We start from the raw sequence: 12,109 nt of genomic DNA on the forward strand, positions 1-12,109 counted from the left end.
CCAGCTTTCTTTCTAACCACAGCTTTCACACAAGCTGAATGACCTTTCCACACCACCCATGCTGTCTCAAGTAAATCTCATAGATTTCTGGTCATTTAAGATGGAAAGAGTCTCACATGGGTAATTAACACTAAACTCACTTTGATGTATTAAAATGACTCAGTCTTGCCTAAATCAAAATTTAAAATATTTCTAATTCAAAATTTCCCCTATGGGCCTAGCACTTCCAGCTGAGACCAGTTTTGTGGCTTGGGGTCATGTGGTGATGAAAGGTGATGTGAGCAGCTCTTTTGTTTTCCATCCACCTCCTTCACCTCCTGCAACTGGCTCCTCCAGAGTCCCCACAAGGTGTTTGGATGTGCATTTATATGTGAGGCACTGGACTGTTGTAACTGAGCTCTTTATACCTTCTGTGTTGAGGTGTCTGAATTTGGCTCTCTCCTGGGGATATTTGTGGATTTCAGAGGCCCAGGAAGGATGGTGATCCTGTACAGTTTCCTGGCATGGGGGATGGGGGAAGAAGTGGGCAGGAAGGGGTAGGTACTCCCCGCAAGCCCCCTACCCCAGACAATCTATCTCCTCAGTTCCTCTTCACACTCTACAGTCTCTTAGCCTCAGTGCCCAGCACACCCTGGGACAAGGTTCCTTCACATCAGTTCTCTTAAGCAACATCCATTTGACTTTGCCATTTCAAGCTGCGAGCATGCAGACTACCCTACTGCTGCCTTCTCTCCCTGCTCCAACATTGATGGTGGCCCCAGCCAGCCTCGCAGTTTAAAAATTATATAGGTGGTGATAAAAGAAATTTTCACCTCTTGAGATATAGGGACATCATTCTGGCTTATACATGAGTTAACTTGAATTTTCTGCTGACTAAACTAGCCTGTTTGTGACCTATCAAACGTACATTAGACATCTGCTTTAATTATTAAAGAAAAGGGCACACTGACCAGAAGTAAAGAATGCCCATGTTAAAAATAAAGATTAAATGCCTGTCTACCTGGGATATCAGTGCTAGTCTTCCTTGGATGACAAGATCCCCTTCCCAGGTGCCAAGGCCACACTCTACATGCTGGTCTGTTTTGGGGGGTCTTTTTTTTTTAAACTTGAAGAACTGTATCCCCAACTTGTTTAATGTTCTTTGTTCTGACAAGATATAAAGCTACTGAAAACGCTGCTTCTCTGGGGCAGTTTCTCAGAGGAACCTGGGAAGCAGGCTTCCAAGCTAGTCCTCAGTTTGGCTCAAATAAAACTCTTTTCTATTCTTATTACTGATTGTTTCTTGATTATTTTCATCAACAGTGGAAAGAGGGCAGGGGAGGCTATGTCACATAACAAGCTCTTACAAGAACTCCCTCACCATACTTTGCTCTGGTAGCTGCACTGGGTATATTCATTGAATATATTCACTGGTTATATGTTTCTGCAACCCCCTCAAGCCTTTCTCCCCAAGAAAATTATCAGGTTCCCAACCACTCTGAGTGGTTTTCTTGGAACACCCTCCTTCCCCACCTGACACACACGTACACAAATATACACGTACTTTGAACACCATAGCACTTGCTCCCTGTGTTTTGACTTTCATAGAATTTTGGGCTTACTTTATATAGACTGAAGATGGATGCTAGGGTGAGGGTCAAAGGATCATTTCAGCCAACCATAAGTAATCCTTTGGGTATGTGTATTGTCTAAAGTTAGAGCTTTTGTCAAAATATTAAGATACCAGAAGTCCCATTCGACATTCTGTTACACACACACACACACACATTATGGTAGAAAATTCTACACATACAGAAAGTAGTCATGGTTCTCTCTAGAGAGAAGCTCAGGAGTTTGGGATAGGAAGAAAGCTTTCTCTATTTAAAGTACACCCATTAAAGTACTTGAAATCAATTTTTAACATGTATATACTGCTTTTTCAATTTGAAGAAAACTGGCCCTTAAAAACACTGAAATTGTCCCTATTCACTCTCCGATCTCCAGGACGGGTCGCGAAACCCCTTACTGGGGTGTGGTCCCTACACCAGTGTAACAAAGTGTTGGTGGTATTACTCACACAAAGCAAAGCAAGGGCTTTGTTAAAGTAACTTCTCAGACAAGCTGATTTCAACCAAGGGTTAAAGGTTTTTTTTTCAAGCTTCCCCTCATGGAATCTAGGCTTCCAAGAAACCCAGTTGAAAAAAATTTGTCTTTGGAGGAAGAGTCTGTAGATAAAATTATTAGACAAAACACAAGAAAAATATGTTTGGTTAAAGATCATTAGGCTCATCACAAGACTAATGCCCAACTGTGAGGGTTAAATTCTAACTTTCTAAAAGGAGCTGTTCCTCAGATCAAGCAGACCAAACACAGTTATTTTCCATTTAGTCTAAGCTGTTCAACTTTATTACTTGTGCTATATTATAAGAGGCCATCTTTTCTCAGGCTTTAGATCATTTTTTTCTGGTTCTAACATCTGAATTCCCATTCCTTTTTCCTCCCCAGTTTTACTGAGATATAATTGACATATTTCACTGTGTAAGTTTAAGGTGTACAGCAAAATGCCTTGACTTTCATATATTGTGACATGATTACCACAGTAAGTTTCATTAACATCCATCATCTCATAGATACCAAAAAAGAAAAAAAAAAGTGGGTTTTTTCCCCTCCAATGAGAACTCTTAGGATCTACTCTTTTAACAACTTCCAAATATACCGTATGGCAGGGTTAGCGACAGTCATCGTGTTGTACATGGCATCCCCAGTACTTATTCATCTTATGATTGGAAGTTTGTACCTTTGGGCCTGGGTTCCCAGTCTTACTGGTCAATAAGGTTGGTTTTTTTCTGCTTAAATTCTTTGTTGTTCTGTTTATCTCTGTACTGTCAACATTCTCCTCCAGACCCCAACCTCAGCACCACTGCTTTCTCAGAAATCAAACAGTGAGCACTATACAGGAAGTGGGGATAAAGCGGAGAAACTGAAGGCCCTGCCTCTCCACGTCCCCACTTCGGCTGTGGTCTAGTGGGGCAGACATCCGGTAATTGTCTCCGGTTTGGGTACCTGATGGTGTGTTGCGGGGGAAGCATGGGGAGGGGCATCCTGTGACTGCTGGAGTGGCTGAGCTGAAACTTGAAGAATAAGAATTTAAACAGAGCAGAGGGTATGGTTCAGTGGTAGAGCATGTGCTTAGCATGCACAAGGTCCTGGGTTCAATCCCCAAATAATTAATTAATTAAAAATAAGTTAAAGAAAAAAAAAGAATGGCTAGAATTTAATTCAGTGAAAGAAGAGGGAAGAACTTTTTAGGTCAGAGGACCAGCATAAGAGTCCCTGAATAAGCTGGGAACTTGTTGTGTAGACTCTGAAAGAACATTAGTGTATCTCAAGCATTGAGAAGAAAGGGGAAACCACTTCTCAGTCTGGTTCTCCAGACACACACTAACTCGTCTTTCAAGACTGGCCTCCTCTGGAAAAGCTATTTCTCATCCCTGTCAACTCTTACCGCCTAATCAGCAGGAATCCATCATTTCCTCCTTTGACCTCCTCAGGACCACGGTAGCTTGCTTCATCAAAAGACCTTTATAGCAGGTCTGTGCTTTCACGTCTTCCCACAGGTTGATGAACTGTCTGAGGAACATACTGGTGTCTTAGTCATTTCTGTGTCTCACGGTCCCAAGCACAACACGTGGCACAAAGTAGACTTCTAAAAGTGTCTTTTGTCACCTGGATGGCTGGCTGGCTGGCTGAATGAATAAAATTAACAATAAATATATCCATTCTTTGAGGATTAAGACTAAACTCTTTATTGTGATCCTCCTAATCTGGCTGCTACCAGCCTCTCCGGCCTCCAATCTCCGCAATCTCTCTCATCTCCCTCTCAGAGCTCCTGCCTTCTCCCTCAGTTCCTGAACCTGCCCAGCCCTCCCCTGTGCTGGGGGCACATCTGGGCACACAAATCACTTCCTCCCAAAACCTCCATGAGGGCCCTCAGTTTCAGGCGACTGTCCTCCTCTGTGCTTTCATGATTCCTCATACTTCCCCCGTGGAAGAGCTTATCTGATTGGAATTGTTGGGTTACTGGCATGGTTGGTGCTCAGTAACCAAGGGTTTGGCATTGGCAGATTCAATCAACTGAAACCCGCAGTTGGTTGAATCCAAGGATGCCAAACCCAAGGATACAGATGGCTGAGTGTATTCATGTACATTTTTTGTAAGAGAGTTGAGCATCCTCAGATTTGGGTATCCACTGGGTCCTGGAACCAACCCCGCAACGGATCCTCCAGGACAGCCATATAACAAGGCATAGAGATTTCTAATTGCATTCTTCTTAGATGTAGAATTTTTCCCTTTTTTTTTTCAGCAGAGAATTGTTTATTTGTTTTTGCTATTTTTTTTAATCGAAGTACAGTCAGTTACAACGTTTCAATTTCTGGTGTATAGCACAATGTCCCAGTCATGCATATACATATAGAGAGAGAATTGTTTGTATTGAATGAACCCTCTGATGAGAAGTTTAGGGGTGGAGAGAGTGAGGCCCAGGAAGGCCTCATGAATAACAATAGATGACTATACAGTAGGGCTTTTCTAGGGAGGCTGAATTCAATGAGGGTTTTGTTTTAATAAATGTGTGTGTGTGTGTTTTGAGTGAATGAATATATGATTGCATGGCAATAAAAGGAGCTAAGTTACTGTCTGTTGAATAAATGTTGCTTCCATCTTCCCCAGGGTGGGGGAGGATTTTTCAAAGTTTCCCACATTCTTTCCTTTGACCTTCACCTCACAGCAGCCAGAGTTCCTCTCCCCTGATAGTGGACACCATGAATGAGGTATGGGAAGCTGGGGAGCGCTGGGAACTGGACTTCACTAAATCAATGATAGTCAGTACAGTTGGCAGATGCAGACATAATGTATTGCTTTTTTTTTTTTTTTTTTGCTTTTTTTTGAACTGAAATATGTCAGTTTACAAAGCTGTGTTAATTTCTGGTGTATAGCATAATGATTCATATATACATATATTCCTTTTCCTATTCTTTTTCACTATAGGTTGTTACAAAGTATTGAATATAGTTCCTTGTGCTATACAGTAGGACTTTTTTTTTCCAGAGACTTTTCCATTATATGTTTTTGTTTTTTATTGAAGTATAGTCAGTTTACAACGTTGTGTCCATTTCTGGTGTAAGCATAATGTTTCAATCATACATGTACATGCATATTTTTGTTTTCACATTCTTTTTCATTATAGGTTACAGGACTACTCTTTATCTCATTGAATCTTCACCACAGCCTTGTGCTATTATCTCTATGTCACACAGGAAGAAATGGAAGTTTGGAAAGTGACATGCTTGCAGGGTCACACAACTAGCAGAGTGGCAGAGCCGGGATTCTAACCCAGGAGCCTGATTCTAAAGCCCATCCCCTTAGCCACTGCCCTGCCCTCTGCCCTGGAGGGCTCTGCACATCGGGGTGAAACTGCCTGTCAGAAAATCCATTTCTTCAGGGTCCCTGCCCTTAAGCTCGTAGATGTCTAGCTCCCTGGTATTCTCTAAAAATTCCACAAGAGGGAGAGCTTTCCCCATCAATTCTAGCTCTGACTGAAATTATGGATTTAATTTGTAGGTCCCTAGGCAGCTCAAGAGTATAGAATTTGAACAGGTTTCCTGACACAGTGGAGCATAGGTACCCTAGATGGGATCAAATTAGCCCGGACTGACTAGGAAGCCCATAGTATCCCTCTGCCAATCATTCTCCAAGACTGGAACCCAATTTGCGATGGTGGCAGGGGCTGTGTGAATCTTAGATCTTTAAACACTGGGCTCCATTCCATTTCCCCAAGTTCTCCCCACTGTCCGGGAGTCTGGGAGCCTCCAAAATGGGTTTCCAAGGTTCTAAAACCTAGAGAAAATCAAGAATAAAGTTATCCTTACCACTCTCGCTACCAGCCCTGAGAGTCTTTACAATTGATTTTTTATCTTTGCTATGGTTACTTCCTCTGCAAACAGTCTTGTTCCCTTTTTTCCCCTTAGGATCTTTATTACTTAGACCTCTTCAAGGGCAAGCATTGGTCCAAGCTTAGATCACAAAATGGCTTAGGCCTAAAATGGCTTCTTTTAAGTCAAAAATCTATATCCGGGTCTTTTTCCTCCAAGGACCCCCTACCTCACCTGTCCCAGGTGGCCACCTTTACTTCTGAGCAACCAGCTATAAATTCTAGGGTTCCATGACCCTCTACTGAGGTTTGATAATTTGCTAGAACAGCTCACGGAACTCAGGAATACACCTCACTTACATGTCCTGGTTAATACAAAGGGCACAACTCAGGAATAGCCAAATGAAAGAGATGCCCAGGGCCAGGTGCGGACTGGGGGTGTCTCAGAACTTCCATGCCCTCTCCAGGTATACCACCCTCCCAACACCTTGATATGTTCTCCCACCCAGAAACTCTCCAAGAGTTTATTTACAGAGCTTAATCTCCAGCCCCTCTTCCCAACCTGGAGATTGGGGGTGAGATCAAAACAAGTCTCACTCTCTAATCACTAGTTCTTAATGGAGACTAGCCCATCCTGAGGCTATTTAGGGGCCCTACCCTAAGTCACCTTATTACTATAAACTCAGGTGTGATTGAAAGGGGCTTGTGCAAATAACAAAAAACACTCCTATCACTCAGGAAGTTTAAAGGATTTTAGGAGCTCTGTGCCAGAAACTGGAGAGAAGACAAAATATATTTATTTCCTATTATACCATCATTACTCTATCTGATATGATGCCCACAGAACTGGGCGGAGGGAGTGGGGGAGGACAGTCACTTGGAAGAAATTCTCAAAGGAAAGAACTGACAGGACTTGGTAGTTCTGTGGATCTTGGAGAAGCACTGAATTAAACAGTTTAGGTTTTAATTGTTATTCTGCCACTTCCCCAGGCTTCTGTTTCCCCATCTATAAACTGGAGATAATAATAGTATTACACTTCTTTCTTCAGATTGTTGTTAGAACTGAAAATTAATAACTATAAAGTGCCTGTTTCAGTGCCTGGAACATCCTGTAGAGCTCAGTCAGTGATAGCTTTTACCATCACGGATACAGGAAGATGGGGAGACCCAAGTTCTACTCCATGTTCCTGGCCCTTCTGGCGGGTATGGTCTTTACCATTCTTAGCCACTTCACCATCTCTGAACCTCAGTGTCCTTATCCATATAACGAAGGTATAGATGTCCCTCCATGAGTCCAGGGTCCTTCCATATAGAGAAATCTGAATCAAAAAGATTCTCAGTCAGGGCGACTCAAGGGTGTGAGTACCAGCGGTAGGACAGGAGAAACTGAGGAAGGGGGCCCTCTGGTCCAAAGAGGCAACAGGGTGAGAACACGTTTGGAGAGGCGGTGCCTAGGAACCTCAGATGGGCCTCTCACCAGCCACACGATCCACTCCAGCAAGGGTGGGGCGGATACAGCGGCCTCGCACAGCTGTGACCGCTCGCGGTCAGAGCCGGGGCGGGACCGCGGGCGGGATCTTGGGCGGGTCCCGGGTGCGCCCGGCCCACTCCGCCTCCGCCTCCGTAGTCCTGATCTGGCCCCCAGCCAGCGCGATCAGCTGCTGCGGAACCGGGGAAGAGGAAGAGGCGGAGCTGCTTTGCCGCTCGCGTCTCAGCGTCAGCCGACTGCAACGGGGTGCTGGTCGGTGTCCCTGGCACCGCCTGGGATCCTGAGAGCCAACCAGAGCCTACACTGGCCGGGGCTGTCGGGCGAATCAGCCCGGTCTAGGAAGCCGGGTAATGCCCCGCCAAGGAGTGTCTCCGGGCCAGGGCCGCCCCAGGTCGGGCCGGGAGCAAGGACCGGACAGGTCCTTGGGGGCCCCCAGCCTGAGGCTCCTGTGGATGAGCCTGGCCATGGCGCTGGCCCTGTCCGACTCCCTGGTTCTCTGGGTCCCAGCCGGGGCCCACCCTCTTCCCGCCAAAGGCTATCCCACCAAATCCAGTCGCATAGCGCCCCAGCTCCGAGAAGCCTTTGGGTGGTGGAACCTCACCTGCCCAGCCTGCAAAGCCCTGTTCACCGCCATCGACTTCGGGCTGCGGGTGAGTGGTAAAGGGGCTGGGGGAGGGAGAGTGGGGGCTGGGGCTAAGGCCGGCGCTGTCGTGTCCCCTAATGGAGAGGCTGTCATCCACAAGCCTTTACTGAATTTGCTCTCCTTTGAGGACACCCATGGCTGCATGGCACCACCACCACCACTACCTCCATTGTGACCTTGTGAAGTAAGGCAACAGTGCAAGTTACATGCTGGGCACTGTGCTAGCCCATGTATGCAGTTACATCCAGCCTGCAAGGTGGTTTCATTACCGTTGTTATTTCCATTTTACAAATGAATAGAAACCGCTGGGAGCTGAAGTCTTTTTGGCCTGAGGATTGGCAGCTGGTGAGGGGTGAGCGGCTGGGACTCCAACCCAGGTGTGCCTGACTGAGTCGCCTCTGCCTTACACTTATCATCTCCATCTCTGAGCTCTGTGCCTGGGACTAGCTACTCAAAAGGGACTTGAATTAAGAAATATCCAGAGGTGTGGGGCTAGATGGGGCTGCCTTGATCCTGATGGGCCCTGGTTGGTAGGCAGGCTTTGTGGGGATCCTTAGGGAAAGAGTGCCCTGTCCCTGTGTGTGTCCCCAAACCCTGGGCAGTCTGTCATTCTGCCCAGCCCAAATTTCAGGGCACTCAGCAGACAGTGCCTGAGAAAGCCAGCCCGGCAAGCAAAGGCCTGAAATGCTTCTGAGCTAAACCTACTAGCCTGGTGATGCCTGAGGGAGGCAGGGATGAACTGACATCTCTTTACTGTGGTGGAACTGAGTGCATTCTAGCCTCAGTTTGGGTATAGAGGCCCAAAGGATGGTAGCCAGGGGTTGGCCTGGTCCCTGTGCACTGTCCCTGACCTCTCACCGCTGGTTCTTCCCGCCACAGAAAGAGCCCAGTGTGGCTTGGGTGGGCTCTGTGGCCATCAAGCTGTGCAAGCTGCTGAAAATAGCACCGCCCGCTGTATGCCAGTCAGCTGTCCAGCTCTTCGAGGACGACATGGTGGAGGTGTGGACACGCTCAGTGCTGAGCCCGTCTGAGGCCTGTGGCCTGCTCCTGGGATCCTCCTGTGGGCACTGGGACATCTTCTCATCTTGGAACATCTCTTTGCCAACTGTGCCAAAGCCGTTCCCCCAGCCTCCCAAGCCCCCAGCCCCAGGCGCCCCTGTCAGCCGCGTCCTCTTCCTCACTGACCTGCACTGGGATCATGACTACCTGGAGGGCACCGACCCTGACTGTGAGAACCCACTGTGTTGCCGCCGGGACTCTGGCCTGCCGCCTGCTTCCCGGCCAGGTGCTGGATACTGGGGCGAGTACAGCAAGTGTGACCTGCCCCTGCGAACCCTGGAGAGCCTGCTGAGCGGGCTCGGCCCTGCCGGCCCTTTTGATATGGTGTACTGGACGGGAGACATCCCTGCCCACAATGTCTGGCACCAGTCTCGTCAGGACCAGCTGCGGGCCCTGACCACCGTCACAGCCCTTGTCAAGAAGTTCTTAGGGCCAGTGCCAGTGTACCCTGCCGTGGGCAACCATGAGAGCACACCCGTCAATGGCTTCCCTCCCCCCTTCATAGAGGGCAACCAGTCTTCCAGATGGCTCTATGAGGCGATGGCCAAGGCATGGGAGCCCTGGCTGCCTGCTGAAGCCCTTCACACCCTCAGGTATTTGAGGCCCATAGAAACCCAGGAAGGGAGAAGACAGGTGGGTGAAAGCGAAGGGAGCAGGCACCTGGCACTATCTGTGACTGCTCTAGCAGTGAGTCCTCTGCTGTCCTCACTGGCCCTCACAATCTGACCTCACTTTCTGTTTCTACCCTTATCTCCACCCGCCCTCCTTTATAGGGCTAGCAGCATCCCCTCTCCATGCTAGTCTGTGTCTTGGCTCATGTGAGCCCTCTAAAGTGCCTTCTCATTAGCACCCCAACTTTTCCCAACTTGTCCAGGCACAGGCCCTCTTCCCTCTGGATGACCTTCGCTTCCTTTTCTAGCTCACTTTTACCTCTCCCCTGACTCCCAGAGCCTTTCACCCTCTGAGCCACTCTCCTCATTCATAAGGGCCCTATAATCAAAGCTGTTTGGTCTTCAGCTAGAATGTGAGCTTGAGGGTAGGGGTGATGTCCTGTGTGCCTCTGCCCTCCCCCCAGTTTCCTTATGCAGGACCGGGATTATGAACACATGCTGACCCCTGGTGTTCACTTTGTTTCAGAATTGGGGGGTTCTATGCCCTTTCCCCACGCCCTGGCCTCCGCCTCATCTCTCTCAATATGAACTTTTGTTCCCGTGAGAACTTCTGGCTCTTGATCAACTCCACAGATCCTGCTGGACAGCTCCAGTGGCTCGTGGGGGAGCTTCAGGCCGCTGAGGATCGAGGAGACAAAGTGAGGGAGAGTGGTGGGAACCTGCTGGAGTAGGTGTGGGGTGGGGGGGGGGGAGCAGACCGTTCATGAGCAGACTCCTATCTGGAGCTGGAGCACCTGTGAGCCGAGAAACTTGATTTTTCTGGCACACCCAACAAGTGTTCCCTGGGGATTCAGCTCATGGTCACCCTTAGAACTAAGTCTTTTCGCTTGCTCCCCCTCTCTCTGGCCAGGAATGCCAGCGATTGTAGGAGACATGAGTACCAACTCTCCTGGCCAGGGCTTCCTGGACCCTTCTTGCCCTGATAACCTTCCTTAACTCTCCCCACAGGTGCATATAATTGGCCACATTCCCCCAGGGCACTGCCTGAAGAGCTGGAGCTGGAATTATTACCGAATTGTAAACAGGTAGGAGGGAGGTGGGGCGGGGGGTGGGTTGGAAATCCCCTTGAGCATCTCATCATCCTTGCTGCCCCACTGGGGTGGGGAAACTACTTATTTGAACAGGATGGAGAAAGAAAGCATCCTGTCTGCCCCAGACTCCCCCCCCCACCCCACCCCCACCACTAGAACCTAGAACCTTCTGAATATCATTCGTGTCTCCTGGCTAGGTATGAGAACACCTTGGCTGGTCAGTTCTTTGGTCACACCCACGTGGATGAGTTTGAGGTTTTCTATGACGAAGAGACCCTAAGCCGGCCACTATCTGTAGCCTTCCTGGCACCCAGTGCCACCACCTACATCAGCCTTAATCCTGGTGAGTGGGGCGGAATTGAGTTTTTGGGATAGAGGGAATTGGTGGGAGAAAGTTGGGGAGATAGAAAAAAGCGGAGGCGGATTTGGGGGCGGGGGCGGAGGAAAGGTCGCTCAAGGGCAGGCCTGACATGTGGTCCCTCCCTGGAGTCGCCTTTGCCTCTTCCCTCTACAGCCATTCCTCCCTCTTGCAGGTTACCGCGTCTACCAAATAGATGGCAACTACTCGGGGAGCTCTCACGTGGTCCTGGACCATGAGACCTACATCCTGAACCTGACGCAGGCGAATGAGCCCGGAGCCACGCCGCACTGGCAGCTCCTCTACAAGGCTCGGGAAACCTATGGGCTGCCCAACGCGCTGCCTGCCGCCTGGCACGACCTAGTGTACCGTATGCGGAGCGACATGCGACTTTTCCAGACCTTCTGGTTTCTCTACCATAAGGGCCACCCGCCCTCAGAGCCCTGTGGCACGCCCTGCCGCCTGGCTACTCTGTGTGCACAGCTCTCTGCCCGCTCAGACAGCCCTGCTCTGTGTCGTCACCTGGTGCCAGACGCAAGCGCTCCTGATGTCCAGAGCCTGTGGCCAAGGCCATTGTTCTGCTAGCACTCCCAGGGCCCAGAGTTGGGAAAGCATGTGTCTTAGGAAAGGAGTGAAAACCCCTGAGAGGCACCACAGCAAGGTCTGGCGGAAGAGCCTATCCCCCCACCCAGGCGCACCTCCAAAATAAGACTGCCATTCTTGGAGCTGACTTAGCAAGATATGGGAGCGGGGCTGGGTGCTCTGAGGCTGCTGTCCTTTCATGGCCATGGAGCAGAGGTCTCAGTTGGCACTGCCCTGGACAGACCAGACAGAAGCTGTCACCCCAGGCCTGTGCTGGCCAGCCAGGAACCCTGTACTGCTGCTACTGCCTGGTTGCCAGGCTGTTAAAATAAAAACAAGAGACTTGGGCTCAAGACCCTGCTGTGACC

General features: G+C 49.0%; 1 protein-coding gene across 1 annotated transcript; it reads left to right on the plus strand.

Moving 5' to 3' along the window:
• The first annotated feature begins 7,543 nt into the window (after window positions 1-7,543).
• Window positions 7,544-12,094, plus strand: SMPD1 (sphingomyelin phosphodiesterase 1). Its single transcript, XM_031681289.2, has 6 exons — window positions 7,544-8,047; window positions 8,920-9,692; window positions 10,237-10,408; window positions 10,719-10,795; window positions 10,999-11,144; window positions 11,335-12,094. Exons 1-6 carry the CDS (start codon window positions 7,748-7,750, stop codon window positions 11,742-11,744), a joined length of 1,878 nt encoding a protein of 625 aa, XP_031537149.2. The 5' UTR covers window positions 7,544-7,747; the 3' UTR covers window positions 11,745-12,094.
• Window positions 12,095-12,109: the final 15 nt, after the last annotated feature.

Source organism: Vicugna pacos, chromosome 10, assembly GCF_048564905.1.
Source record: "Vicugna pacos chromosome 10, VicPac4, whole genome shotgun sequence".
NCBI classification, from domain to species: Eukaryota; Metazoa; Chordata; class Mammalia; order Artiodactyla; family Camelidae; genus Vicugna; species Vicugna pacos.